The 26,595-nt window shown below is 61.6% G+C and overlaps 2 protein-coding genes across 3 annotated transcripts in view; both read left to right on the top strand.

The window, feature by feature from the left end:
• Window positions 1-999: 999 nt before the first annotated feature.
• On the top strand, window positions 1,000-7,364 carry GPR108 (G protein-coupled receptor 108). 2 transcript variants are annotated; one of them, XM_040990811.1, is made up of 17 exons: window positions 1,000-1,146; window positions 2,594-2,713; window positions 2,992-3,042; window positions 3,159-3,241; window positions 3,353-3,505; window positions 3,597-3,741; window positions 4,117-4,221; window positions 4,551-4,684; window positions 4,798-4,873; window positions 5,075-5,148; window positions 5,232-5,349; window positions 5,447-5,577; window positions 5,703-5,746; window positions 5,910-5,959; window positions 6,097-6,180; window positions 6,268-6,392; window positions 6,821-7,364. In XM_040990811.1, exons 1-17 carry the CDS (start codon window positions 1,000-1,002, stop codon window positions 6,891-6,893), a joined length of 1,713 nt encoding a protein of 570 aa, XP_040846745.1. In that variant the 3' UTR covers window positions 6,894-7,364. The 2 variants fall into 2 exon arrangements, with proteins under 2 accessions (XP_040846745.1, XP_040846746.1); XM_040990812.1 differs by lacking the exon at window positions 6,821-7,364 and adding an exon at window positions 3,535-3,581 and having other exon boundaries at window positions 3,353-3,459; window positions 3,673-3,741; window positions 6,268-6,396.
• A 5,542-nt stretch (window positions 7,365-12,906) lies between these two features.
• C3 (complement C3) overlaps window positions 12,907-26,595 on the top strand; it is a 24,342-nt gene continuing 10,653 nt past the window's right edge. The window contains exons 1-23 of the mRNA XM_040990674.1: window positions 12,907-13,026; window positions 13,752-13,944; window positions 14,420-14,585; window positions 15,098-15,168; window positions 15,902-15,996; window positions 16,109-16,191; window positions 16,305-16,395; window positions 16,505-16,607; window positions 16,704-16,830; window positions 16,960-17,075; window positions 17,167-17,313; window positions 17,953-18,162; window positions 18,255-18,461; window positions 18,606-18,764; window positions 19,484-19,613; window positions 19,823-19,894; window positions 20,100-20,300; window positions 21,376-21,484; window positions 22,087-22,172; window positions 23,731-23,873; window positions 23,981-24,193; window positions 25,668-25,734; window positions 25,892-25,978. Coding sequence (XP_040846608.1) covers window positions 12,953-13,026; window positions 13,752-13,944; window positions 14,420-14,585; window positions 15,098-15,168; window positions 15,902-15,996; window positions 16,109-16,191; window positions 16,305-16,395; window positions 16,505-16,607; window positions 16,704-16,830; window positions 16,960-17,075; window positions 17,167-17,313; window positions 17,953-18,162; window positions 18,255-18,461; window positions 18,606-18,764; window positions 19,484-19,613; window positions 19,823-19,894; window positions 20,100-20,300; window positions 21,376-21,484; window positions 22,087-22,172; window positions 23,731-23,873; window positions 23,981-24,193; window positions 25,668-25,734; window positions 25,892-25,978 — 2,950 coding nt within the window. The 5' untranslated portion in view covers window positions 12,907-12,952. The remainder of the gene's footprint in view (window positions 13,027-13,751; window positions 13,945-14,419; window positions 14,586-15,097; window positions 15,169-15,901; window positions 15,997-16,108; window positions 16,192-16,304; window positions 16,396-16,504; window positions 16,608-16,703; window positions 16,831-16,959; window positions 17,076-17,166; window positions 17,314-17,952; window positions 18,163-18,254; window positions 18,462-18,605; window positions 18,765-19,483; window positions 19,614-19,822; window positions 19,895-20,099; window positions 20,301-21,375; window positions 21,485-22,086; window positions 22,173-23,730; window positions 23,874-23,980; window positions 24,194-25,667; window positions 25,735-25,891; window positions 25,979-26,595) is intronic.

The following is a 26,595-nucleotide window of genomic DNA, read 5'->3' as shown; positions in this document are numbered from 1 at the left end:
AGCCCTTTAAAGGGCCCGCGCGCACTTTCAGACCCTCGCCCCGCCCCGCAGCAGGCGTCCACTCGGCTCCGGCCCGTCCTCCTCCCGCTCCTCCCCGGCTCCTGGCGCTCCATCCGGCCGCAGGGAGGAGGCGAGAAGGACTTCGATCTAGTCCAGTCCGGCCTGGCCGCATCCTCTGTCCCTCCCACCTAGGACGCGCTGCCCTTGGGGAGGCCCAGGCGGCGTGCTGGAGCCTGAGGGGAGGCGTGCGCCCTGCACCCCCGCAGCTCCCACCCCTCGGGGCGCAGGGAGGCCGGCGGAGGGCGCAGGGAGGCCGGCGGGGGGCGCAGGGAGGCCGGCGGGGAGCAGGAGGGCGGCCCCTGCGGCCTGGCCCCGCGGCCCGGTGCACCATGTCAGCACCCGAGGCCTCAGGCGCTCCGCCTCAACGAGCCGAGGGTCAGGGAGTTCTCGGGGCTGAATTTCGGGGTTCGGGATCTGGGGGGAGCCCCTGAGGTCAGAGGTCATCCCGGGGCCAGGCTTGGGCCGCCCCGTGTTCGGGGACGACCTGGGGGTGCAGCGAGACCGGAGGGTCCCCCACAAAAAAGCACTGGGGGGGGACCCCCATGGTCCCCGGGGCGGGGAAGAAGGGGATCCTGGGAAATGTAGTTCCTTCGTGGCGTGTCGCCCGTGATGGCATTGTGGGAAATGTAGTCCTAGACCGTTACAAGCTGCCAGAGAGGAATTCCGCTTCGCGAGCCGGATGGCAGGTGCGCTCTGATAGGCTGGCAAGACTGTCTATCAAACCATATCCGGGATCATCTTTGTAGTGATTGGTGGCGGTGGAGGCGGGACTCAGTGAGGCTGACTACTGCCATTCGTCACTCGGGCTGTCCGTCTGCTGTCACCCCGAGCAAAGGCGCTCACCGATTGGTCTCAGGTGCCCCCTCCGTGTGGTGATTGGCTCGCCCGCGGGGGCGGACGCCCAGGGGGCGGTGTCAGGGGGAGGCGGCGGCTCCAGCGATGGCCGGGAGCGAGAGGAGGGGGCTCGGCGGCGGGCGTCCCTCCGGGTGTCGGGGGCCGGGCCTCCCGCCGCTGCCGCTGCCGCTGCTGCTGCTGCCGCTGCTGCTGGGCGGCTGCTCGGGGCGCATCCACCGGCTGGCGCTGACGGTGAGCCCCCGCCACCGGACCCCTGGCTCCAGTGGGCTCGTCCGCTCCCGGGGCGGGATGGAGCGGCCCGGCGCCGCCCCCCACGACCAGCCCCGCGTGGTCGCGTCCGAGGTCCACCCCCCGCACACGCGACCTGCTGACCACCGGGTGCAGCGGGCCGGCCAGCGGGCACCTCCACGGGGACCCCCCCCACGGCCCCCTCACCTCCTGACCACCGGGTGCAGCTGCCAGGCCAGTGGGCACCTCCACGGGACCCCCCTCACCTCCTGACCACCGGGTGCAGCGGGCCGGCCAGCGGGCACCTCCACGGGGACACCCCCCACCTCCTGACCACCGGGTGCAGCGAGCCGGCCAGCGGGCACCTCCACGGGGACCCCCCCCACGGCCCCCTCACCTCCTGACCACCGGGTGCAGCTGCCAGGCCAGTGGGCACCTCCACGGGGACTCCCCCACGACCCCCTCACCTCCTGTCCACTGGGTGCAGCTGTCCGCCCTGCTGGGCACCTCCACGGGGACCCCCTCACCTCCTGACCACCGGGTGCAGCTGCCAGGCCAGTGGGCACCTCCACGGGGACCCCCTCACCTCCTGACCACCGGGTGCAGCGAGCCGGCCAGTGGGCACCTCCACGGGGACTCCCCCACGACCCCCTCACCTCCTGACCACCGGGTGCAGCTGTCCGCCCTGCTGGACACCTGCACGGGGACCCCCTCACCTCCTGACCACCGGGTGCAGCTGCCAGGCCAGTGGGCACCTCCACGGGGACTCCCCCACGACCCCCTCACCTCCTGTCCACTGGGTGCAGCTGTCCGCCCTGCTGGGCATCTGCACGGGGACTCCCAATCACCCCCTCGCCTCTTGACCACTGGGTGCACCTCCACAGGACCCCCCTCACCTCCTGTCCACTGGGTGCAGCTGTCCGCCCTGCTGGGCACCTGCACGGGGACCCCCTCACCTCCTGACCATCGCCCGGGTGCAGCTGCCAGGCCAGCAGGCACCTTCACCGGGACTCCCAACCACCTCCTCACCTCCTGTCCACTGGTGCAGCTGCCCGGCCGGGCACCTTTACGGGGACCCCCTCAAAGGCTTGTAGGGTGGCCCTGGCATCACTCAGGGGATTCCCTGGACACTCATGGGGATCATGGGGTCAGGGCTCGGCTTTAGCAGCCAGAGGTTTTCTGGGAGATGAAACCCAGCCTGGATGTGTGTGTGTGTGTGTGTGTGTGTGTGTGTGTCTGGGGGGAACCTCCCAGCAGCACCCCAGGATTGCCCTCCTGAGAACTGGGATTGGTGTCTCCCCATGGCCACCCCTTCCTCCTGGGGCTACCCGCTCGGCCTCCCCGGACACTCTGTGCCACCTGTGTTGGATTGTAGAGGGCCCTGGGGAGGACTCCTGGGGTGCTGGGTGCCAGCGCCCCGCGGCTGAGCCACCTGCTTGGTCCCCGGCAGGGGGAGAAGCGAGCAGACATCCCGCTCAACAGCTTCGGCTTCTATGCCAACGGCTCCCTGGAGGTGGAGCTGAGCCTGCTGCGGCTGGGCCCCCTGGAGCCCCCGGAGAAGGCTCCCCTGGTGAGGAGCTGCCGGAGGGGAGGAGGGGGAGGCAGCGGGCGCCCTCACACACACACACACACTCATACACTTCATCATGCACACCCCAGCACAACTCGCACCCCGACACGCGTGCATATGCTTGCACGCATATGGAGGCATGGGTTGAAACGTGGCGGGCAGGCGGCTTGGAAAATCCAGAGGAGTGGCATCTCAACTCTTCTAGAAGTCGTGATGTGTGTGGCTGCTGACAGATGGGGGCCCCCTACACACTCCCCCCTCTTCTTTCTGCCCCCCAGGTGGGGTTCAGTCTGAACCGAGTTCACTCTGGCAGCGTGCGCTCCTACTCCGTGAGTCGGTTGGGCGGCGGGTGGCGGGTACATGAAGTGAGCCTGGTGGGAAGGAGGGAGAGGATAACGGGGGGGGGGCGCAACCCCCCAATCGCCCACCCACCCCCTCCCCGCAGACCCGGGACTCCCACGAGTGTGTTCTCCTAAGAAATAGTAGCAGTTTCCTGGTCTTGTTCCTTATCAACATCAAGGACCTCAGGTGGGTTGGGGGCCAGAGGGGCTCGGGCGGGCCGGCATGGACCGCTCTGGGAGGGGCCGCTCCGGGTGCCCGGGAGCCCGTCACTCAGCCCTCTCCCCACCCCTTCCCCAGGGTGCAGGTGCGGAAGTATGGGGAACAGAACAAATTATTCATCTCTCCCGGGCTCCTGCCTGACGTGCCCTCCAGGCTGGGGCTCCCCAAGCCAGAGTCAGTCCCCGGTGAGTCAGGGCAGGCCACGCCAGCAGGGCGCCCCACCTCCCCGCTGTCCCGCTCTTAAAACCCTGTCTTCCTGTTGCCCACAGTGCCCAGCGTGGCCACGTCAAAGCCTGCAGATGCTCAGGTCCGGGGGCGGCAGGAGGGAGGGAAGGACAGAGGGAGGACTGTCCCCCCGCCAAGAGTGTGTAGGGGCTCACCACGCTCCGTCCCCCCAGGCTCCCCCCGTCAAGGACCAGGAGCTGGTGCTGGACCTGGGCCACCTGAACAACACCTACAACTTCAGTGTGAGCGTTTGCGGCACCCCGGCCCCCTCGCCTGGCACACTGCCCACACCCCAGGCTGAGACCCCCGCAACACGCTCCCCTGGCATCCCATCCCAGGCTGAGACCCCAACCCCCTTCCCTGGCATCCCATCCCAGGCTGAGACCCCAACCCCCTCCCTGGCACCTTGTCCCTCAGGCTGAGACCCCAACCCCCTTCCCTGGCACCCTGCTACCCAGGCTAAGACCCCAACCCCCTCCCTGGCACCTTGTCCCTCAGGCTGAGACCCCCCCAACCCACCCCCTCCTCTGGTACTCTACCCCCCCAGGTTGAGATGCCCCCACCTGCTCCTCTGGCACCCCAACCCCCAGGCTGATGCCCCCTCTCCCACCCCCCAGTTCCACGTGCTGATCGGTTCCGCGGAGGAGGAAGGCCAGTACAACCTCAACTTCCACAACTGCTACAACTCCATACCAGGACAGGAGCGTCCATTCGACCTCTCGGTGACCGAGGGCAGGGGCAGGAGCAGGAGCAGGGGTGGGGCAGGAGCAGGCTGCGGTGGGTGGGGCTTGCTGAGGGGCGGGGCAGCTCAGGTGGATGTGGGGTGGCATGGGTGTGCTGCCTCCACACTGAACACGTCTCCCCACAACACCGTGCCTTGAGTCACACGCAGCGTAACCGCTGGGCTGACTGGGCAGCCGAGGGGTGGGGGGGTGTGCACAGGTTCAGGCATGCCGAGGTACTCCAGGTGGGCGGCCCCTAGGAGCAGCCTGCCCCGCCAGGGAGCCAGAACCCACCCGGCGTGGCCGCCTGACCCCGGGCTCCTCCCCAGGTGATGATCCGTGAGAGAAACCCGGAGGGCTTCCTGTCGGCGGCGGAGATCCCGCTTTTCAAGCTCTACCTGGTCATGTCCACCTGCTTCCTGGCCGCCGGCGTCTTCTGGGTGTCGGTCCTCTGCCGGAACCCGTAATAATGGCCTTGTCCCCTCCTCTGCCCCTCGCCAGACCACCCCTCCCCGAGATCCTCACCCGGCCCAGGCCCCGCAGACCCCAGCGTCCCCTTCTCCTCCCACCTGCCAGGTACAACGTCTTCAAGATCCACTGGCTCATGGCGGCCCTGGCCTTCACCAAGAGCATCGCCCTGCTCTTCCACAGCGTGAGTGCCGGGGCCCTCCCCCGACCCCCCAAATCAGCAGACCCCGAGCTGCAGCCCCGTGCCCCTCCTCATGGGCAGCTGTACCCCTGTCTCTCCCCCCACCCACACACCACTCCCCCAACCAGCAGCTGACCCTTCTGGCCGCCCCCCACCCCGACCCTGCCCCTGAGCTGTCACCCCCCTCCCGTGTCCCTCCGGCAGATCAACTATTACTTCATCAACAGCCAGGGCCACCCCATGGAAGGACTCGCCGTCATGCACTACATCACGCGCCTGTGAGTGCCCGGCGTGGGCCTGGCACGGGGTGGGGGGAGGGGAGGAGAGGGCTGGGCCCCCACTCAGCCCTCCCCACCCCCAGGCTCAAGGGCACGCTCCTCTTCATCACCATCGCCCTCATCGGCTCCGGCTGGGCCTTCGTCAAGTACGTCTTGTCGGATAAGGAGAAGAAAATTTTCGGCATCGTGATTCCCCTGCAGGTGCAGGAGGCGGGAGCGGGGTGTGCCAAGGGAGATGGGGTGCGGGTGTGGCTGCGAGTGGGGCGCCCACCCACGCTGCCCACCGCCCCCCTCGCAGGTCCTGGCCAATGTGGCCTACATTGTCCTGGAGTCCCGCGAGGAGGGCGCCAGCGACTACGGGCTCTGGAAACAGATCCTGTTCCTGGTGGACCTCGTGTGCTGCGGAGCCATCCTCTTCCCCGTGGTGTGGTAAGGGCCCCCTGCCCGCACTCCCCGACCCCAATCCTGAGGTGCAGGGTGGAGTTGGCCTGGCTCGGCCCCTGTGGCAGGCAGGGCAGGATCTGCCCTGATCGCGCCCCCCTGCCCCATCCCAGGTCCATCCGGCACCTCCAGGACGCGTCCGGCACCGACGGGAAGGGTGAGCCTGGCTCCTTGTCTGCACCGGCCATTGGAAGCCCACCTGGCCGGCCGCTGAGGACCCCTGCGTCTGTCCTGTGCCCCCACCCTCTCCAGAGGCCCTGTCCTTGGGTCCACCCTGTCCACTGGCTCTCAGTGACCCCTCTGTCTCTGTCTCCCCCCAGTGGCAGTGAACTTGGCCAAACTGAAGCTGTTCCGACATTACTACGTCATGGTAGGAGTTTGCTGACCCTCTCAAGGGGCACGGGGAGGGGAGGACAGCCAGCACCCCCAGGTGCCCCATCTCCCCAGCGCCCTGTCTGCCCAGCGTCCCGTCTCCCTGTGTGCCCCACCTTCCCGGCCTCCCCTCAGGTCATCTGCTACATCTATTTCACGCGCATCATCGCCATCCTGCTGCGAGTGGCCGTGCCCTTCCAGTGGCAGTGGCTGTACCAGGTGAGCCCTGGAGGGGAGGCCCGGGGCAGGCAGCGGGGTGCGCTCCTCACTGCCCCACTCCACTGACCGCCCGGCCCCGTCTCCCAGCTCCTGGTGGAGAGCTCCACGCTGGCCTTCTTCGTGCTCACCGGCTACAAGTTCCAGCCTGCGGGAAACAACCCGTACCTGCAGCTGCCCCAGGATGACGAGGAAGATGTGCAGATGGACCAAGTGTGAGCCCCGGGGCGGGGCCTGGAAGGGTGGGCGGAGCCAGACAGGCCTGTGTGGGCGTGGCTGGAGGTGGGCGGGGCCAGGCAGCTCTGAGTGGGGTCTGGTGGAGGGGGTGTTATCCCACTCTATGTGGGGTCCAGTGGGCTGGGGTCCTTTGTGGAGTAGAGACGGGTCCAGTCGGGCTGGGGCCTCTGCTGTGAAGACAGATTGGGGAGCTGCAGTTGGCCGGGCCGCCCTGGGAGCAGGGCTCCTGGGTGTGGAACGGGGTAGAGGTGAGACCCCCATAGGGCAGGGCTCCTGGGTGTGGAACCAGGGTGGAGGCGAGGCCCCCGTAGGGCAGGGGCCCGGGCTGCCCAGGGTTGGAGCTGGGGTGGCTGCAGCCAGCTGTCCTAGAGCTCAAGGACAGCCCCGCGTGCCCCGTGTGCCCCAGGATGACCGACTCCGGGTTCCGGGAAGGCCTCTCCAAAGTCAACCAGACCAGCAGCGGACGGGAGGTGTCCTGACCGGCTCCGTGTCTCTGACCTGACCACGCTCCTCTTCCTCCGTCTGCCGCCCTGCCGCCGTGGGCCATTGGGGCAGCCAGACAGGCCCTGAGCTCCGTGCCCGGGTCTGGGCAGCCGGGCCCTCCCTCTGGGACCACACCCCCCTACAACCCGCTGGGCAGTAAGGGCCACGCCGTCTCGCCATCCCAGGGTCCTGTTTACAGTGGGGGCGTGATGCCCATTGCTTTACACATTCAATAAATATTCATGGAGCAGCTTCGGATCCCATGCTGGCCGCTGGCGACACAGCAGTGACCAGCAGCCACCTGCCCCAGGGAGGGGGTCGTGTTCCCAGGCAGTTTCATCACTGGGGCCCCTCGGGGTGCCAGGAGGAAGACGAACGGAGACTAGGAAAAGGAAGTGGCCAGGTAATTGCAAAAGACTTCAAAAGGTGATAGGAAATGGAAAAGATTAAGCTTATTTTGTTACAAACAAAAAAATCCATAGTTTTTGCACAAACTTTTTTAGACTTACGTATATGAGGCAGGCATGGTGGCTCAGTAGGCAGTGCTGGCATCCCACATGGGCACCGGTTCGTGTCCCGGCTGCCCCCCTTCCCATCCAGCTCCCTGCCTGTGGCCTGGGAAAGCAGTGGAGAACGGCCCAAAGCCTTGGGACCCCTGCACCCTGCGCGTGGGAGACCCAGAAGAGGCTCCTGGCTCCTGGCTTCAGATTGGCTCAGCTCCGGCCATTGTGGTGACTTGAGGAATGAATCAACAGATGGAGGATCTTTCTCTCTCTCCTGACTTTCCAAGAAAAATAATAAATCTTAAGGAAAAACAAAAATAAAAAAGACTTGTGAATGTAAAAGGCTGAGCAATAGACAGATCTTCCACCCACTGGTTCACTCCCCAAGTGGTCACAACAGCCCAGACTGGCCAGATTGAAGCCAGGCACTCCAGCCAAGTGCCCGACAAGAGGGGCAGGTGCCCACGGCCCTGGGTACCCCTCATCTATCACCTCAAAGATGCCTCGACAGCAGAGCGGCTGGGACCTGAGCGGCCCTTGGGGCGGCTGGCTGCTGTTGATAGTTGAGTGTGCGGTGCCACAGCGCCTGCCCCTGTTTGGTGGCTAGCTGGCATGTCATGCCCACAGTGCGCTTACGCCCAAAGGGAGGGCTCCCAGGACATTAACTCACTGGGAAGCAAATGCCACACAGGGGAGGGGCAACATGGCTAATGAGCCGGTGGGAGGACGGGAGGGACCCGGGCCACCACGGCCTGGCGGCCTCTCCAGTGCGCATGCGCTGTGGTGGACAGCCACCTGGTCCCCACGAAGACGCAGGCGTCCCATTCCCGAGGTCTGTGTCCTTCAGGGAGGCGTGGGGCTTGTCCTGCACTAGCCGGGTGGGAGGAGGCACAGGGTAGGGCACTTGGCCTGCCCACCGAGACCCCAAGTCCCATGTCTGTGTGCTCAGGGCTCCACTCCCAGCTCCAGCCTGCCGCTGACCCTGGTGGGGTAATAGGCCGTGGCTTGTGCAGACCAACCCTTAACCCCCATGTGCGAGACCCAGATGGGGTACCCAGCTCCCAGCTTCAGCCCAGCCCTACTACTGCTGCACTCGTCTGGGGAGTGAACCAGCAGGTGGAAGCTCTCTTGCCACCCACCGCCTCTTTCTCTGTAACTCTATCTTTCGAATAAATGTTTTTCAGTGTCTTTTTTTGTCAAAGGGTCTTGTGGGTTTTCTTTTTGTTATCTGAGACATGAAGACAGCTCCAGTCCGTTTCCCCCAGACACCCTCACTACCGAGGGTGAGGGCGGGAGCGCCGTCCAGGCCCCTTCTATAAGGGGCAAGGACTCAGGTGACCCCAGGGTGGCCATCAGCAGGCAGCTGGAGTCGGGAGGCAGCGCTGAGAATCGAACCCAGGCACCCCAGCGTGAGAGGTGAGCACCCGGACTGGTCATGCTGGCCGTAGGCCAGATGCCCGGGTCCGAAGGCAGGCAGATTCTAGAAGGAGGCTTCAGCTGGTCAGCGGGAGGACATGGAGCGTAGGGAAGGGCAGAGGTGGCCGCATGGGAGAAGGGTGAGCCTGGACAGTGCAGCGTGGCCTGTCCCCAGCGAAGAGGGGGCAGCAGTGTGGCCTGGCAGCCTGGCGGGGGCATCACTGAGGGACAACACCATCGAGCCAGTGCCTGGGCGGCCCAGCCCCTCCTGATGACCCTGCTGGGGGCTGCAGGGGAGGAGCCAGGGCCACAGGGAAGGCTGGTCCATCCAGGTCAAGGTTACCTGCTGGTTAATGAGTAATGGGGCTGGCTGTGGGGCCTGGAGAGAATTCGGGGGGAAGGCTGAGGGAGCTGTACTCATCCGGGAAATAGAGAGCGTGGGGTGGGTAGCCTGCGCCCACTTCCACCCCTCTCGCACCCTCCTGCCCTCCAGCATGCCCAAGAAACAGCAAACGCAGGCTGCAGGGCAATGGCTCAACTGGCTAACCCTCCATCCTCAAGCGCCGGGATCCCAGAGGGACATCAGTTCGTGTCCCAACTGCTCCACTTCCCATCCAGCTCCCTGCCTGTGGCCTGGGAAAGCAGTGGAGGACGGCCCACAGCCTTGGGACCCTGCACCCGCGTGGGAGACCCGGAAGAGGCTCCTGGCTTCGGATCAGTTCAGCTCCAAAGGCCATTGTAGCCACTTGAGGAATGAACCAGTGGGTGGAAGGTTTCCCAGGCCACAGGCAGGGAGCTGGATGGGAAATGGAGCAGCCGCGCTACAAACCAGTGCCCATATAGGATGACACTACTCAGGCCCCTAAAATAAATCTTTAAAACAAACCAGAAATGTACTTCTCCGAGGGAGAAGTCCTGTGGTGGTTGGGAATCAAAGCCTGCCCCATTCTCTGCCCTACCCCGCCCCCAGATTCCCTTCCCCCAGATTCCCCTCCCAGTCCCTGCCTGCCTGGTCACTTCCTGGAGGCCAGCCCAGCACCTGTGTGAACCAAGATGCCCTCTGTCCTTGTCCCCATTGCTCAGATCAGGCCACTGAGGCTCCCACCCCCCACCACCCCGGAGTGTAAGATGCTTTCCTGCAGCAGAAGGCGGACAGCCGAGCCACCTGACACTGCAAAACTGCAGGAGCCCTGGTGGCCTGGGTGCGGGATGGGGGCGCGGGGGGAGGAACTGAGGAAGTCCCAGGGCCCAGCTGGAGGCTCTGTCCACGTGGAACCCCACTTCTGAGGAACAAGCGAGCACTGACCCCACCCCCGCCTCCTCTTCCTCTGAAGGCTGTCGAAATCAAAGCAGGCAGAGAGGCCAGTGTTACTTGGGCACACCAGGAAGGCAGCGTGATTTACAGGAAATCGCAAACAACCAAGTTGGGCACCGTCCCAGACAGGCAGTGTTCGGTGCCATCAGAACCAGCCACGGGGTGTGGCGTGGCCAGCTAGGCCGCCCTCAGCTCTGGGTCGGCTCGCTGCCATCACACGGCTGGGCAGGGGGCGGGAGGGGGTTTGTTTTCTGCAAAGCACACAGCCAGGGGTCCTGGCTGCCAGCACCCCGATTCTCAGGCACCCCCGCCCACCCACCCGAGGGCTCAGGGTGCAGGTCCTTAGGGCGTGGAGTTGGGGGCTGGTTTCTCCTTGACTGGTGGCCCGGTCCTGTCCTCTAGGGAAATGTGGTGATGGCCCTGTGGCTGTCCCCGAATCAGGGACCTGGGGGTCCTGCTAATGACATTCCAGGAGACCAGATGGGGCGTCTTTCTGTCGGAGACTCGTGGCCTCAGGGGTTCACTGCCACCAGCCTGGGAGGGTCGGCTGTGCCACGCGCCAGAAGCTGCCCGTCTAAAGAGGTGGATTCGCTGTCCCAGGACACGTTTGGGGAAACCAGGAGATGGACCGCAGCTCGCGTCTGCCTTCTCGGCACCGAGTAGGGGGCTCGGTTTCCACTTCCTCCTGCTCACGCCCTAGGTGGGGACAGCCCCGTCGGGGGAGCTGGGGGAACGTCAGAGAAAATGCCACGGAGTTAGCCGTTTCCACCCGCGGGGGGGAGTGGCGCTTAATTTCCTGCAGTGCGGTGAGCGGTGAGCGCTGTGTGAATCCATCCCAGCCCCACGTGCGGAGGACCGGGACATTCCTGCCTCCCACTGCCACAGGGGCACGCCTGTAAAAAAAAAAAAAAAGAAAGACAAAGCGGGCGTGATTGTGGTCTCACTTTCCCACGGAGAGACCCGAGCCCAGGGCTGGAAGCCACAGACCCGCGTCCATGGGCTGGCTGGTTCTTCCCCCGGCGGGGAGCAGGAAGCCGTGGCTGTCCCATTGGGGGAAGCCCCTGTAGACTGGCTGCTCTTACAGCCCAGTGAGGCCTGGCAGAGGGCACACAGGGTGTGTCCGTGTCGGTGTGACATACAGGGTAGTGCCGGTGCTGTGGTGTGGAGTGTTAGGGTTGAAGGTCTGCCGCCTTCAACTCCAGCTTCCCATGGGGGCACCGGTTCAAGTCCCGGCTGCTCCACTTCCCATCCAGCTCCCTGCCTGTGCAGCTGGGAAGGCAGCAGAGGACGGGCCAGGTGCAGGAGACCCAGATGCAGCTCCTACAGCTCCTGGCTCCTGGCTGCAGCCTGGTCCAGCTGGGGCTGTTGCAGCCACTCAGGAAGTGAACTAGCAGGTGGAAGATCTCTCTGTAACTCTGCAGCAAAGAGAGACCACCTCATCTGGACATGATAGCAACCACTCCCCTCCCCTCCCTTCCCCTCCCCGGCCCAAACATGTGGCCACCAACCAGCGCAGTGCGCTAGGAGGATGTCCGCGGAATACAAACGCTGCGAGTCAGCAGTTTCCTGTTTGCGGGAGTGTTTACACAGTCCATCAGGGTGGGAGGGATCCAGGCTTAGGGAGAAATGGGTGTGACCACTGTTTGCAAACTTTGTATCTCTTCTTCCCATTTCTGTGGGGAGATAAGAGGAGGCACCGCACACAGCCCCCACCCCCACCCCCCAGCACCCAGGGATGGCAAATGGCTTCCTGCTATCAATCCAGGGTCACAAGGTGACACCTGCCTGCTCTGAGGGTTCTCTGCCCAGGGGGACAGGGCAGCTGTGAAACGCGGTCGATCCTGAGGACGCGGTCCACCTCAGAGTCTCTCCGTCCGCCCAGGTGTTCGATGTCACCGCTTGGCTGGGGTAGTTGTCCGTATGCTCTGTTCTCCATTCCCGACTATGGTACCAGCTGTCCTCTGCAGACTCCCACCATGCAGCCGGACTCGATGACCTGGATCAGGGGACCCAGGCTCCTCCGGGTGCCCCAACCCCTGGGGCTCGTGGATCCAGCACCCACCACACAGGTGGGCCAAAGAACCTGGGCCAGGCGACCTGGGTCCTACTGGACCCCCAATCCTGGGGCTCATGGACTCGACACCCACCATGCAGGGGGGCCCAAGGACTCAGTTGGCGAATGTTTCAAGGCACCAGTCACTAAGACAGTCCAACACAGAAGGGCAAGTGGGAGCTCCCAGCTCCAGCTCCAGTTCCCCAGATGCGAGCTCCAGCTCCCAGCTCCCCGGACGCGAGCTGGCTAGGAGAGCAAACAGCCCCACATGTGCTTACACGCTAGCCCTGATGCAAGCAGGCCACCATGGGCTCCGTTCCTCCCGTCCTAAATTGCCTCTCCCTCTGCATGGAAACTTCTGGAAGTTTCTGAGCTTCCAGAACAGAGATGAACTCTGTTGAATGAACAAATGCATGGCTGAAAGTGGACACTGGGGTGGGTCATGGACTCTGCAGATGTTGGGGCGTCCCTGATCCAGAGTAAATACGTCCAGGCTTCAGGTTCAGGGCTGGCCCTGGAGCTGACACAGGCCAGGGCAAAGGGCAGCCCGCTCCAGTCACAGCAGGGTCATGCCCTCTGGTTCCTCACCTCCTCCACATGCTAGCCCCAGGGATTGAGAAATCTGGGGCAGTCCTGGACAGTGGACAGACTGCAGGGAGAGGGGAGGACGACAGCTGCATAAAAGGCAGGCTCCAGCAGCTCCTGCCCAGTCCTCCCCAGCCTGTCCCTTTGTCCCTCCACCCCGGGCTCCTCCACCTTTCCTGCATCATGGGAGCCGCCTTGGGCCCCGGCTTGGTGTTGTTGCTGCTGACCAGTCTCCCCCTGGTCCTGGGAGATCCCATGTGAGTGCTCATGGCTGTTTACGGGGGGTGGGGGTAGATGTGTGCGTGGAACCAGGCCCCTGGAGAACGTGGGCTGTACTGAAGTGTTCCTAAGCTCAGGCTGAATATACAGTTTGTACCTGCGCTGCCTGTGGCTCCTGGGCATGTGCAGGGTGTGGGTACTGCAACAGGGTGGGGGTACTGAGCGATGGTGTAGCAGGAGTGGGGGTAATCTCAAGCCTTAAGGGTTTTGTGTGTTGGGGGTACAGGGTCTTGGCTGTGTGCGGGGTCGGGGCGTTGGCTCTTGGCTGTGTTTGTGAGACTGGAGTGGTAGAGGACTCAAGTCTATAGTGGACTCACTCAAGTCTTTAAAGGTCGGGGTGCTTGTGAGTTTGGGGTTCCAGGGACTGTTGAGGTGGACACGTCTGGAGCCCTCGGTGTAGGTGGATTAGAGGGGCTGCTGGGACCTGCAGCCTTAGGGGTCCCAGCTCTCAGATGCCACGCCCCGACGGCTGAAGGGGCTGGGGTGGCATGGTGAGGACATGACAGTGTCCAGGGATCCAGGATCTGGATACTGGGTTGGCAGGCACCCCGGGCACTCACTGGACCCCCTCCAGGACCAGCGTGAGGGGCACAGCAGCCTGGCTGTAGGGAAGTGCAGGGGGGGCTTGCCCAGTGGCCCACTCAGGAGAGGCCTGGAGCCCTCTGCCCTGGGGTTCACCCCGTTCCTGGATCCCCTCCCCCAGGTACTCCATCATCACACCCAACATCATCCGCCTGGAAAGCGACGAGACTGTGGTGCTGGAGGCCCACGATGTGGCGGCGGACACCCCGGTCTCTGTCACCATCCACGACTTCCCGGCCAAGAAGCAAGTGCTGTTCAGTGAGAAGCTGGTGCTGACCAGGGCCACTGGTTACCTGGGCAACGTCACCTTCAAGGTGGGCGCTGACTGGAGCAGGGTGGGCTGATGGCTAAGCCAGACCCCTCTGAGTCTCCGCCTCCTCTTCCAAGCTCCTCCCCTCAGACTCCTCCCACTCCAGGCCCCTCCCCCTGAGTCCTGTCCCCCCCCAGTCTCCACCCTAACAAGCTCCTCCCATCTGAGACTCCTCCCACTCCAAGCCCCTCCCCTCGGAGTCCTGCCCCTCCCTGTGAGTCTCCGCCCTTACAGGCTCCTCCCCTTGGAGGCTCCTCCCACTCCAAGCTCCTGGGAGATGGAGAGGTTCAGACGGCCCGGCCCGTGGAGTTCAGGGCAGATTTCGGGGCTTGGGGCCTGCAGGGTTTAGGGGGTCTGTGGGGTCTGGGGTCCTTGAGGGGTTTGGGGGCCCTGTGGGGTTTGGGGGGTCTGTGGTCTGGGGGCCCTGCGGGGTTTCGGGGAGCCCTGCAGCCCAGCGCGGACGTCGTCTCCCCACCCAGATCCCCAGCAACAAGGACCTCAAGCCAGGCAGTGGTCCCAAGTACCTGACGGTGCTGGCGGTGTTCGCGGGCACGACGACGGTGGAGAAGGCCGTGCTGCTCAGCCTGCACAATGGCTACCTCTTCGTGCAGACCGACAAGACCATCTACACGCCCGGCTCCTCAGGTGCGCGCCAGACAGACTGCGCACGCGCAAGGCGCTGAGGGGTTAGGGGGCCCAGCAGACTGCGCACGCGCAAGGCGCTGAGGGGGGGTTAGGGGGCCCGGCAGACTGCGCACGCGCAGGGCGCTGAGTGGGATGGCCCAGCATGACTGCGCACGCGCACAACGCTCCCACCGAGGCCCCAGCCTGCTGCACGTGCGCGCCCGGCACCTCAGGCCAGCGAGCTGACACGTGTGGCGCATGCGCCTCAGGCGATGCCCTGCACGTGCCCGAGGAGAGGCTCGAGGAGACAGCACGAGCGCGCATGCGCAAGGTCACTGCCGGCACAGCCAGGCTTGACTAAGACCACGCATGCGCTCAGTGCATCAGGCCATCGAGGCCAGCGAGATTGCGCATGCGTGGGCTAATCAAGGCAAGGGCCCAGCGAAGCCCTGCATGTGAGTGACGCTGCACGGGGTGGAGCTCACCCAGGGGCTCACCCTGTCTCTCTGTCCACTCCCTACCCTACCCTACAGTCCTCTACCGGGTCTTCACCGTGGACCACAACCTGCTGCCCGTAGGCCGGACGGTGATCATCACCATCGAGGTACGGCTGGCCCAGGCCACAGGCAGAGCACATTGAGAGGGACGGATGCGAGCACCACCTCCACCTCTCCAAGGGCGCCCATCTTCTTTGGCCTAAAAGGCCCACAGCATTCCCAACCCTCACGTCCAGCCCCACCTGGCCCAGCCAAAGCCCAGGGCCTTTGCATATGCTGTCTCTACTTCTCAGAAAAGCGCTCAAACCCCCACACGGCCTGGCCTGCTTGCTGGCAGTACCCGGGAGCTGACACCCCTTCCTGCCAAGAGGACAGTGGGCCACACTTCACGCAGGGCACAGTCAGGCCCAGTTCTTGTCTGCGTGTCACCTGATGTTGCAGCCTGAGTGGATGGCCCAGCGGCTACACTCCACATTGTCCCAGGAAAGCTGGGAGAGCGGATTTTTTAAAAAGATTTCTCTATTTATTAAAAAGACAGATGTTCCACCCACTAGTTCACTCCCTAAATGGCCACAATTGCCAGAGCTGAGTCGATCCAAAGCCAGGAGCCTCTTCCAGGTCTCCCATGCAGGTGCAGGGTCCCAAGGCTCAGGGTTTTGTTTTCTTGGCTGCAGTGAGCGCCAAGAGGTTAAACAACTTGCCCAGGACCACACCGCCTACAAACTATACCCATGCCCTTTGCCCCTAGTCCCACAGAGGTGTCAGGCAGGGGGAGCCTAGGGGTTCTAGAGAGCCCCTCTCTCTCTCTCTCACACACACACACCACCTGTCTCCTGGCAGAACCCTGAAGGCGTCGCCGTCAAGCGCTCCACCTTGTCCTCGCACAACCAGCATGGAATCTTGCCCTTGTCCTGGCCCATTCCGGAGCTGGTCAAGTATGCCAGACCCTCCAGTTGGTGGGGAGGGAGAGGGGTGGGCAGGACAACCCCTTCACAGGAGGGGCTCAGGGATGGAGATGGGTACCACCCCTGTGTCCCATCCCTGCAGCATGGGACAGTGGAAGATCCGGGCCTTCTATGAGCACTCACCACAGCAAGTCTTCTCAGCTGAGTTCGAGGTGAAGGAGTATGGTAAGGACAGGGTCAGCCATGGGGAAGCGAGGTGGCAAGATGGCGAGGTGGCGAGGCAGGAGCACCTGAATGGCTGGGCCCCACGCACGGTGTCTGGGTGTCTGTCACCGCAGTGCTGCCCAGTTTCGAGGTCATCTTGGAGCCCGTGGAGAAATTCTACTACATCGATGAGCCGCAGGGTCTGCAGGTCACCATCATGGCCAGGTGAGGGCCTAGGGGAGGGGCAGGAGAGGCTGGGTTCCCCAAGTAAACGGATGGCAAGGGACCAGGGCTAGGAGGCGGGTCTCTGATGTGCTTTCAATGGACCTCGCAGGTTCCTGTATGGGAAGAACGTGGATGGAACCGCCTTCGTCATCTTTGGGGTTCAGGATGAAGACCAGAGGATTTCACTGGCCCATTCCCTCACCCGCGTTGAGGTACCTGCCGGGACCCCCCTGTCTGGCCCCTCTGCTCCTCCTGCCTCACCCCACTTCCTCCTGTTCTGAGTTCCCCCTGTCGCCCCACTCCCCCAGATCGTGGACGGCCACGGTGAGGCCACTCTCAAGCGACAGGTGCTGCTGGACGGGGTGGAGCTCGCTCGGCCCGAGGCCCTGGTGGGGAAGTCACTGTACGTGTCGGCAACCGTCCTCCTGCAGTCCGGTGAGGCTCTGCCGGGGCGGGAGGCGCTGTCGGAGGAGGGTGGAAGCTAGGCTGAGAGGCCAGGCCTCGTGGGAAGGAATGGCCCAGTGTGAGAGCGGAGGCCTGCTTCTCACAGCCGGCCTCCCTCAGGCAGCGACATGGTGGAGGCTGAGCGCACTGGGATCCCCATCGTGACCTCCCCTTTCAAGATCCACTTCACCAAGACACCCACGTTCTTCAAGCCCGCCATGCCCTTCGACCTCATGGTGAGACCCAGGGGACGGGACCCCACCGTCTTTGCCTTGACCACGCCTCAGGCTCCTTCTGAACCTCCTCCCACCTACTCCACGTCCTCAGGTGTTTGTCACCAACCCCGACGGCACCCCAGCGCGCCGCGTGCCTGTGGTGACCCAGGGCTCTGACGTGCAATCTCTGACCCAAGATGACGGCGTGGCCAAGCTGAGCATCAACACGCCCAACAGCCGGAAGCCCCTGTCCATCACCGTGAGTCTAGAAGGCCATTCTCATTGGCCTGTAGGAATTTTGTCATTTGCATAGAGGTCTAGTAGGAGCCTCTCATTGGCCTGTAGGAATCTTGTCATTTGCATGGAGGTCTAGCAAGAACCTTTCATTTGCATAAGACATCTTGGCATTTGCATGTAGGCCTATTGGAGTCTCATTTGCATGAAAGGATCCTACTATTTGCATGCTGGCTTATTTTGGTCCTCTCATTTGCATACAGGGATCATGTCATTTGCATGACAGACTTAGTAGAGTTCCTTGGGTTGGGCAAAGCAGTTCGCAGAAATCTCTTCGTGCCCTCAAGGGGTTGTGGCCCACACTGGCTCATGGCCCCTTTCCCTGCCTTCAGAGCCATCAGCATGGAAACCCCCAAGCCTTCTTCCCCTCATCTTCTTATTCTTCCTCTTCTCTTTCCTCCCATTTCTTTCACTTCTTCTTCATCTCCTTTCTCTCGCCCGTGTCTCCTCAAGAGACCCTGCCCATGTCAACTTCCCTAACATCACCTCCCGTCCACCAAGTTCTTTTTGTCACTGAGTGGACACGTATCCCCAGGACGCGGAGATGAGGAGGCGGCCACCCTTAGGGACCCAGCTGGCTAGCATTTACTTCCACCCCCACCAGGTGCGCACCAAAAAGGAGGGTATCCCAGAAGCCCGCCAGGCCACCAATACCATGCAGGCCCTGCCCTACACCACGCTATACAACTCCAACAACTACCTGCACCTCTCGTTGCCCCGCACGGAGCTCAAGCCCGGCGAGTCGCTGCACGTCCACTTCCACCTGCGCACAGACCCGGGCCAGGACGCCAAGATCCGCTACTACACCTACCTGGTGCGTGGGCCGCCCCTGCCCGCTGCGTCCTTCCGGGGGGGTTCTGCCTCACCTCCGCCAACCTGTTCTCACCCTCCCCACCCCCCCACCAGATCATGAACAAGGGGAGGCTGCTGAAGGCGGGTCGCCAGGTCCGAGAGCCCGGCCAGGACCTGGTAGTCCTGCCCTTAACCATCACCCCCGACTTCATCCCCTCCTTCCGCCTGGTGGCTTACTACACTCTGATTGGTGCCAGTGGCAAGAGGGAGGTGGTGGCCGACTCTGTCTGGGTGGACGTGAAGGACACGTGTGTGGGCACGGTGAGCGCCCCTTTCTTCTTTCTCCCCTCTCTCGACACCTCTCCTTGTCACTCCCTGGGGAGCGCCGCCTCCTCCCCTGTCCTCTCTGCCCCTGTAACTCCCAAAGAACTAATTTCTCCCTGCTCCTCCAACCTCCGCCCACAGCTGGTGGTCAAAGGCGGCGGACAGAACGGCCAGCGGCATTTGCCTGGCCAGCAGATGACTCTCAAGTTAGAGGGTGACCATGGGGCCCGAGTGGGGCTGGTGGCCGTGGACAAGGGTGTGTTCGTGCTGAACAAGAAGAATAAACTCACTCAGAGCAAGGTGTGTGCAAGGGTGGCAGAGGCAGAACAGAAGGGGGCTGGCCTGGAGCTGGAAGGCGAGATAGAAATACCTTCATTTGAGGGGAGACATGAGGGCTCGTGGTCGGGCGTGCTGCCCAAGGAATGGGCAGCTTCAACATGGGGCGTGCTCTGCCATCACCCAGCGTGGGAGGGTGGGAGAAGGGACGAGCGTAGCAACAGGGCGGGCAGTGAGGGCATAGGTGGCAGCTGGCTTGGGTCTTTGGAAAGTGGAATTCCAGTGGCGTTGGCAGGGGTGTGGAGATAAGGGATGGGCGTGGTGGGTCATTGGGCACCAGGAAGGAAAGTGGGCGTGATGTGGCATGGCATTGGGTGGAGTCGGGGACGCAGAGATGGTAACACAGTTGAGATGGATTTAAGGATGAGGAATGAGGCACACGTGGACTTGAGAGCGCTTGGCCGTGTGTTGTAAGCAAGCAGGACTGGGTAGGGAACAGGGCTGGAAACAGAGTGGAGGGTGGTTGAAGGGGATGAGGCTTAGGGACAGAGTGGAGATGGGAGTGTGGGGGTAAGGTTGAAGAGGGAGCAGGGCAACGTGGCTGTTGGTTCGGAGGGGACGTGGTTGGGATGTGCTGCTGGATGGGGGGGGGTGTGGCTGGTTGGGGCGCGGCTGGATTGCTGCTGGATGGGAGGGTGCACACTGTCAGCCTGGCCCCCTGCCTTCTCCCACTCCCTCCGCAGATCTGGGACGTGGTGGAGAAGGCTGACATTGGCTGCACCCCAGGCAGCGGCAAGGACTACGCAGGCGTCTTCACAGATGCAGGCCTGGCCTTCATGAGCAACAAAGCCCTACAGACAGAGCAGAGGAAGCGTGAGGAGCCCCAAGGGGCAGCCACAGGGAGGGGTGGAGCTTCAGGACCCAGAGGGTGGGGGGCTGGGTTCATGGTCTCTTCCTTCTCAGTCTCAGCTTCCCTCAGCTGGCAGATGGGGGAGAGGAAGCAAGGTGTTACAGCCCGGCCTCATGGCCACCGTGAGCCATGCACCCGGGCCACCTAGCGGGTGCTTCTTCATTTTGTTCAGAACTGGAGTGTCCCAAGCCAGCTGCCCGCCGGCGTCGCTCAATACAGCTCCAAGAGAAGAGGACAGACAAAGGTGGGTCCCTGTCCAAGCAAAGAGGAGGAGGAGGAAGGCGCATCCAAAGGCGGGGAGGATGGAAAAAGGACAGCACTCTCCCTAGCTCTTCCTCACCTAGCACTCCGTGAGGAGCCTAGTCCCAGAGGGACCCAGGAACCATGGAGGGAGGAGGGCAGGCCCTGGGGGAGTTCCAATGGAAGAGTTAACCATGACTTTCCCACAGCGGGCCAGTACAAGGACAAGGGACTGCGCAGGTGCTGCGAGGGCGGCATGCGCGAGAACCCCATGCAGTTCTCCTGCGACCAGAGGGCACGCTTCATCACCCTGGGCCAGGCGTGTGTACAAGCCTTCCTGGACTGCTGCAGATACCTAGCCCGGCTCCGTGAGCAGCACCGACGGGAAGGGATGCTGAGCCTGGCCAGGAGTGAGTCCACCAGGGCTGGGGCGGCTGGCGGGCAGGTGGGATCAGGGGATGCCAGGCGATGGGGAGGAGGCTCTGGCTGAGGAGGAGGATTCTCCTGGCTGAGAGAGCATGAGGATAGATATGTAAAGCCAGGTGATCCAGAAGCTAGTCTGGTGACAGGGATGAAGGCTGGGTCTGCTGGGGAGCATCAACCCGGGCTGGCCCATCAGACAAAAGTTGCGGTCACCCACGCACACCCAGGTTCTAAATGACAGCACTGCCCATGTTGTTGTCGCAAGCAGGTGATGGGCTCTGAGCCCTCCGCCAAGCACATTAGTTTACGACGTGCCCAGAGAGAAGGACCAATCTCTCTTGTCAATTGGAGAAGGTCTGGGGGTTTCGGGAGAATTCCACAGCATCTCTGACGCGCTGGGGGGGTCTACATCGTGGGAGTGTTCTTCCCCAGTGTTAGTGTAATTTCTTCAGCTTGTAGCAGTTCGTAGCAGGGCTTCAGGGGTAAGATACAAAGGCACTCAGATGGAAGATTCCAGAATACAGGTAGATTTTACAGATCTGCGGAGTCCCACCTTCTTTGTTGCTGTGGAAACCTAGAGCCCCATTTTTCAATTGGTATGAGGAAAACTCAACCTAATGTTGTTGAGTTTGTAACAGCATGCACCTGTTGCTGTTATTGTAAGATTTGTTTCTTTATCTGAAACTCGGCATCTCGGAGAGAATCTGCTGGTTCACTCCTCAGATGGCTGCAACAGCTGGGGCTGAACCAGGTAGGAGCCAGGAGCTTCGTCCAGGTCTCCCACATGAGTGGGGGGGCCCAGGCACCTGAGCCATCTTCTGCTGCTTTCCCAGATCATCAGCAGGGAGCTGGAAGAGAAGTGGAACAGCTGGGACCCCAACTGATATTCTTATGGGATGCCGGCACTGCTGGCAGCAGCTTAACATGCGGCATCCCAGGGGTTTTCTTTTTTAATTAAGCCATCAGGCTGACCCGGAAGGAATCCATCCCAGAAAGGGATGACCTGCAAGGGGCCAGCCAGGAAGGGCGTTCTGTCCTAAGCTTGCCTCTGGCCTGTCACAGGTGACCTGAATGAGGACATCATGCCAGAAGAAGACATTGTCTCCCGAAGCCACTTCCCAGAGAGCTGGCTCTGGACCATCGAGGAGTTCAAAGAACCGGCCAAGAACGGGTGAGGCTGAGAGGCCCACCTGACCCTCGTCCCCACACCAGGTCCCTGAGCTGGGAGGAGGTCCTAGCTCGGGGGGGAGATCTTCCTGTCTGAGGGAGGAGACCCCGTCTGAGGGGGAAGGAGACCCCGTCTGAGGGGGAAGGAGACCCCGTCTGAGGGAGCAGACCCTGTCTGAGGGGGAAGGAGACCCCGTCTGAGGGGGAGACCCTGTCTGAGGGGGAGACCCTGTCTGAGGGGGAAGGAGACCGTCTGAGGGGGAAGGAGACCCCGTCTGAGGGGGAGACCCCGTCTGAGGGGGAAGGAGACCCCGTCTGAGGGGGAAGGAGACCCCGTCTGAGGGGGAGACCCTGTCTGAGGGGGAGACCCTGTCTGAGGGGGAAGGAGACCCCGTCTGAGGGGGAGACTCCGTCTGAGGGAAAGGAGACCCCGTCTGAGGGGAGGCAAGACCCCACAGTTTCCCACTTCCTCTTGCTTAAACTGCTCTGCACCCCAGCCCAGCTCAGGGCACTCGGGCAAGGGCTTAGCGCCGGGTGCCCAAAGCAGGCCCCATCCCTGCACTTGCTGGGCGTGTCGCCCTGATGCCCGACCCCTCGCCCATGCAGAATCTCCACGAAGACGATGCGCGTGTTTCTGAAAGACTCCATCACCACCTGGGAGATCATGGCCGTGAGCTTGTCTGATAAGAAAGGTGAGCAAAGGGGACAGCGTGCCTGCCGGCCGCGGCCCACACAGCCTGAAGGGCAGACCCGGGGGACGAGGTCTCCAAAGCTGATGGGCTTTTTCAAAAGATTTGTTTTACTTATTTGAAAGGCAGAGTTAGAGAGAGAGATGGAGAAAGAAATCTTCTGGCCCCTGGTTCACTTCCCAAATGTCCACAGTGGCCAGAGTTGCAGCAGGCTGAAGCCAGGAGCCAGGAACTCTATCTGGGTCTCCCACACGGGTGCAGGAGCCCAAGGCTTTGGGCTGGCCTCCACTGCTCTCCCAGGTCCACAAGCAGGGAGCTGGATGGGAAGTGGAGCTGCCATGGCTCAAACAGGCACCCACGTGAGATGCTGTGGCATTGCAAGTGGCAGTTTTTTTTTTAAATTTTTATTATATATATGTTTTTAATTCTTGAAGTTTATCATACAATTCTGTATGGTCTGGGATTCCCCTCCCCCTATTTTCTGCCCCTCCATTGATTTTCCCCATAATGTCACACTCTTCATAAGGAGTTACAGTTCCGTGATTCTGCTATCTAAATGTGCCCCAACAGTATTGGTACAGACAAGCAAGTGGTGTTTTAACCCACCGTGCCACAATGCCAACACTTTCACATTGCGTGGCTTTTTTTATGCATCTCTTTTCGTTTTTCACAGCCGGGCTCCCAGCGACATTGAACAGAAAGTACACACACAGCTCCTATCTGTCCCCTGAGCTCCCCACCCCTGTGTCCCCCACTGCCCCTGGACAGCAGCTCCTTTGTTGTAATGGAAGGATGTGATCCTTGAACCTGGGGATAAAGGGCCCGGTGGGGTGGGGGGCACTGGTGTTGAGCTCAACATGCAGGACACCTGTTAGCCACTGTGGAGCGCCGGTACAGGGCACTGTGGGGCTCAGTACAGGGCTGCGGGATCCCAGCTTCCTGCAAAAGCAACAAGTGACGCCTCAAGTGGTTGGGTGCCTGCCACTTGCATGGGAAAGCTACGCTGCCTTTGGTGCCAGTCCCCACGCAGCCCCGTGGGCACGGGGGTGGGGCACGGAGTGAACCAGTGGATGGATGGGAGATTACCCTGCCCAGCATCTATTTCTGTGCATCGGAAATAAATCAATTCACATGGAGTTTCTTTTCATGAAATGATTCAAGTTGGTTTGGGCGAAAGAATTGGCTCTAAAAGAATACCCCATGTGACATAGATGTCACAATTCCTGCATATCACCTCAGAGTTCCTGGGTTGGAGCCCTTTCTCTGCTCCCCACTGTTGATGGGCACCCCAGGAGGCAGCAGGGGATGGCCCAAGTGACCAGGCCCCTGTTAACCCGTGTGGGAGACCTGGATGAAGCTCCTGGCTTCTGCCCGGGCCATCCCTGGCTGCTAGGGGCATTTAGGGAGTGAACCAGTAGATAGAATCTCTCTCTCTCTTTTCAGGTAGGTAAGTAAGTAGGTAGGTAGGTAAAGAAAAAAAAAAAATTTTTTTTTTTGAACATGAGCACTTGCCTTAAAAATGCTCCCACCCTTGATACCTGCCCCATCCATGCCTGGGCAGGAATCTGTGTGGCCGACCCCTATGAGGTCCCGGTGATGTTAAACTTCTTCATCGACCTGCGGCTGCCCTACTCCGTGGTGCGCAACGAGCAAGTGGAGATCCGAGCTGTCCTGTATAACTACCACGAGTCCGAGTCCCTCAGGGTACATGTCGGGAGTGGGGGTGGTGCTGGCTGGGGGGGCAGCCTGGTGCGCACACACAACCCTGCCCTGACACCTTCTCTCTCTCTCTCTCTCTCTGTCTCTGGAAGGTGAGAGTGGAACTATTGTACAACCCAGCCTTCTGCAGCATGGCCACGGCCAAGAAGAACCACCAGCAGATCGTGACAATCCCGCCCAAGTCCTCGCTGCCCATCCCTTATGTCCTTGTGCCTCTGAAGATCGGTCTGCAGGAGGTCGAGGTCAAGGCCGCCGTTTATAATCAGTACATGAGCGACGGTGTCAAGAAGACCCTGAAGGTCGTGGTGAGTCCTCGGGGACCCCTTGCCACCCCCTCGTCCTCTTCAGGGAAGGCTCCTGATCATTATCTGACAGGCAGAGCAGTGGAGAGAGAGAGAGAGACAACAGGAAGGGTTATAGAAATCTTCCACCTGCTGTTACACTCCCTCCCACCCCAAACGGCCACAACAGCCAGATCTGGACGAGGCTTGATTCTAGCGGCAGAGATTTCAAGCTGGACTCCCAGCAAGAGGTCTCAAGCCATCAGCTGCTGTCTCCTGGGTACAGCAGCCAGGACTTGGAACCGGCGCTCCTCCGCTGTGGGCTGGCTGGCCTTGGAAACCTGTGACTTGACCCCACTGTGCCACAACACCACCTCTTTTCTGGGCCCCTGACTCACACGGGAGGCTCACTACGAATTGCAGTGTCTAGGCTGGAATTACACAAATTCTAGAAGTTGTGGAAGGTTGGAGGCAGGGCTCACACATTAGAAGAAAGCAGCGGTACAGAATTTTAACAATCCTGGGGAAAAAAAAAAAAAAAGAACTCAGCAATCAAGAGAAAAAAGAATTTAGTGGTGAGGTGCGTGCTTCTTTTTCAAACGTGCTCACTTCTGTTATTTCAGAGGACGGGAGGGAGTGAGGCCTCTCCTTTCTTCTGACTCACAGTCCCCACAGATGCCCACGACGGTACCCAGTCAGGGCCAAAGGCAGAAACCAGGTCTGCCGCAACAGCTGGCAGAGACCCAAGGGGCAACATCAGCAGGGAGCTGGCGTCAGGAACCGGAGCCAGGACCTCCGACCCGAGGTGTAGAACTGTCCCTATTATGGCTTCTAGTCCAATTGCCTGCAGGACCACCTTCTGCAGTTGCACGCAGGGTATCTCTCCCTAAATCTTAAAAAAAAATAAGTGGGAGCGACGGCAGGTATACTCACCAGACTGGCCACCGCGGCAGGAGATGCAGATGTTCGTGTTACGTCTTCCTGTTTAAAGGGTAGATTGATGGGTGGATTTGAAAGGCAGAGTAGAGTTGCAGAGAGAGAATCTTCCATCCCCTGGTCCACTCCCCGTAAAAGCCACAATGGCTGGTGCGGAACCAGGAAGAACCCAAGAGACAGAAACTTCTAGGTGGATCTCGCACATGGGCGACAGGGGGTCCAAGCACGTGGACCATCCCTCCTCTGCTTTCCCAAGCGCTTGAGCAGGGAGCTGGACCAGAAGTAGAGCAGCTGGGACTCGAACCGGCGCCCATATGGGATGCCGGGGGTCATAAGCAGTGGTTTCACTTGCTGCACCACAACGCCATCCCCCACCTCTTCCTCGTAAAGGATGAGAACAAGGCATGGAGAGATGAAGCAACCCCCTGGTCACACAGCTGAGAGAGTGAGGGGCCGAGTTCCCAGGCCACGACCCCTAAGCTCAGGCAACCAGCCCAACAGGACCCCACTGACCTTCTGTGTGTCTGTCCTTTCATCTCTCCCCTCCCTCAACACCGCGTAGCCCGAAGGGATCCCTGTTAACAAAACTGTGACTGTTCGAACCCTGGACCCAGAAAACCTCGGCCAAGGTGAGGGAGCTGCCAGGAAGGGCATGGAGCTCGACCTGGGCGCGGTGGGGCAGGAGGGGGGCTGGTGGAGCGGGCAGCATCCCTCCCATAGCCGGCTGAAGGGGAGAGCCTGGGAGGGCGTCAGGTGGCGCTCACGCGTCTCTCGCTGGCCCGACAGGGGGCCTCCAGAAGGAGGAGATCCCCCCGGCCGACCTCAGCGATCAAGTCCCAGGAACCGAAGCAGAGACCAAGATCCTTCTGCAAGGTGAGTTGTCCCTCCGCCCTGACCGCCTCCTGGGCGGGGGGGAGCTGGGAGTCCCCAGAAGGCGGCGTGCCTCCCCGCTGCTCCAAGTCCACTAAAGCGGGCCCCTCTTGGGCCCGTCTTCTAGAACCCTCCAGAGGGTGTTCGGGTCAGCAAAAAGCAGTGTGTTTCTATAGCAGAAATCCTGGCACACTTTAGCTAGGGGTGGAAGACGGGCCGAGGGGGCCACCTTGTAACCTGTGAGGTGGCAGGGTTTGGACATGAAATGGGGTGGACAGTAGGGGGTGGATGGTGGGGTTGGTAGTGGGGGTGAATGGGGGTAGTGGGGGTGGGGGAGATGACGGGGGTGGATGGTGGGAGTGGAGCAAGGTGGGGGACGATCAGTAGGTCTGCCTCTAAGTGTTGTGGGGTGATTACATGAAACATGACATGGTCATGGAAACGTACAAGTGAAAGATGTCTCTCTTTTTCCCAAATATTTATTTAATCTGTTTGAAAGGCAGGGTTCTAGAGGTGGGGGAGGAGAGAGAGAGAGAGCTTCCATCTGCTGGTTCACTCCCTGAATGACTGCAATGGCCAGGGCTGGACCAGGCTGAAGCCAGGAGCCTGGAGTTTCTTCT

Source organism: Ochotona curzoniae, unplaced genomic scaffold (genome assembly GCF_017591425.1).
Source record: "Ochotona curzoniae isolate NIBS_2020 unplaced genomic scaffold, NIBS_Ocur_1.0 contig_605, whole genome shotgun sequence".
Classification (NCBI taxonomy): domain Eukaryota; kingdom Metazoa; phylum Chordata; class Mammalia; order Lagomorpha; family Ochotonidae; genus Ochotona; species Ochotona curzoniae.
The sequence above is the reverse complement of the archived record's forward strand: the minus strand, read 5'-3'. Positions and strand labels throughout refer to the sequence as shown.

Coding starts and splice junctions, on each gene's coding strand:
- GPR108 (XM_040990811.1), top strand. CDS start 1,000: ATGGCCGGGAGCGAGAGGAGGGGGCTCGGCGGCGGGCGTCCCTCCGGG. Junction 1,147..2,593: donor TCCACCGGCTGGCGCTGACG/GTGAGCCCCCGC, acceptor GGTCCCCGGCAG/GGGGAGAAGCGAGCAGACAT. Junction 5,149..5,231: donor ATGCACTACATCACGCGCCT/GTGAGTGCCCGG, acceptor CCCCACCCCCAG/GCTCAAGGGCACGCTCCTCT.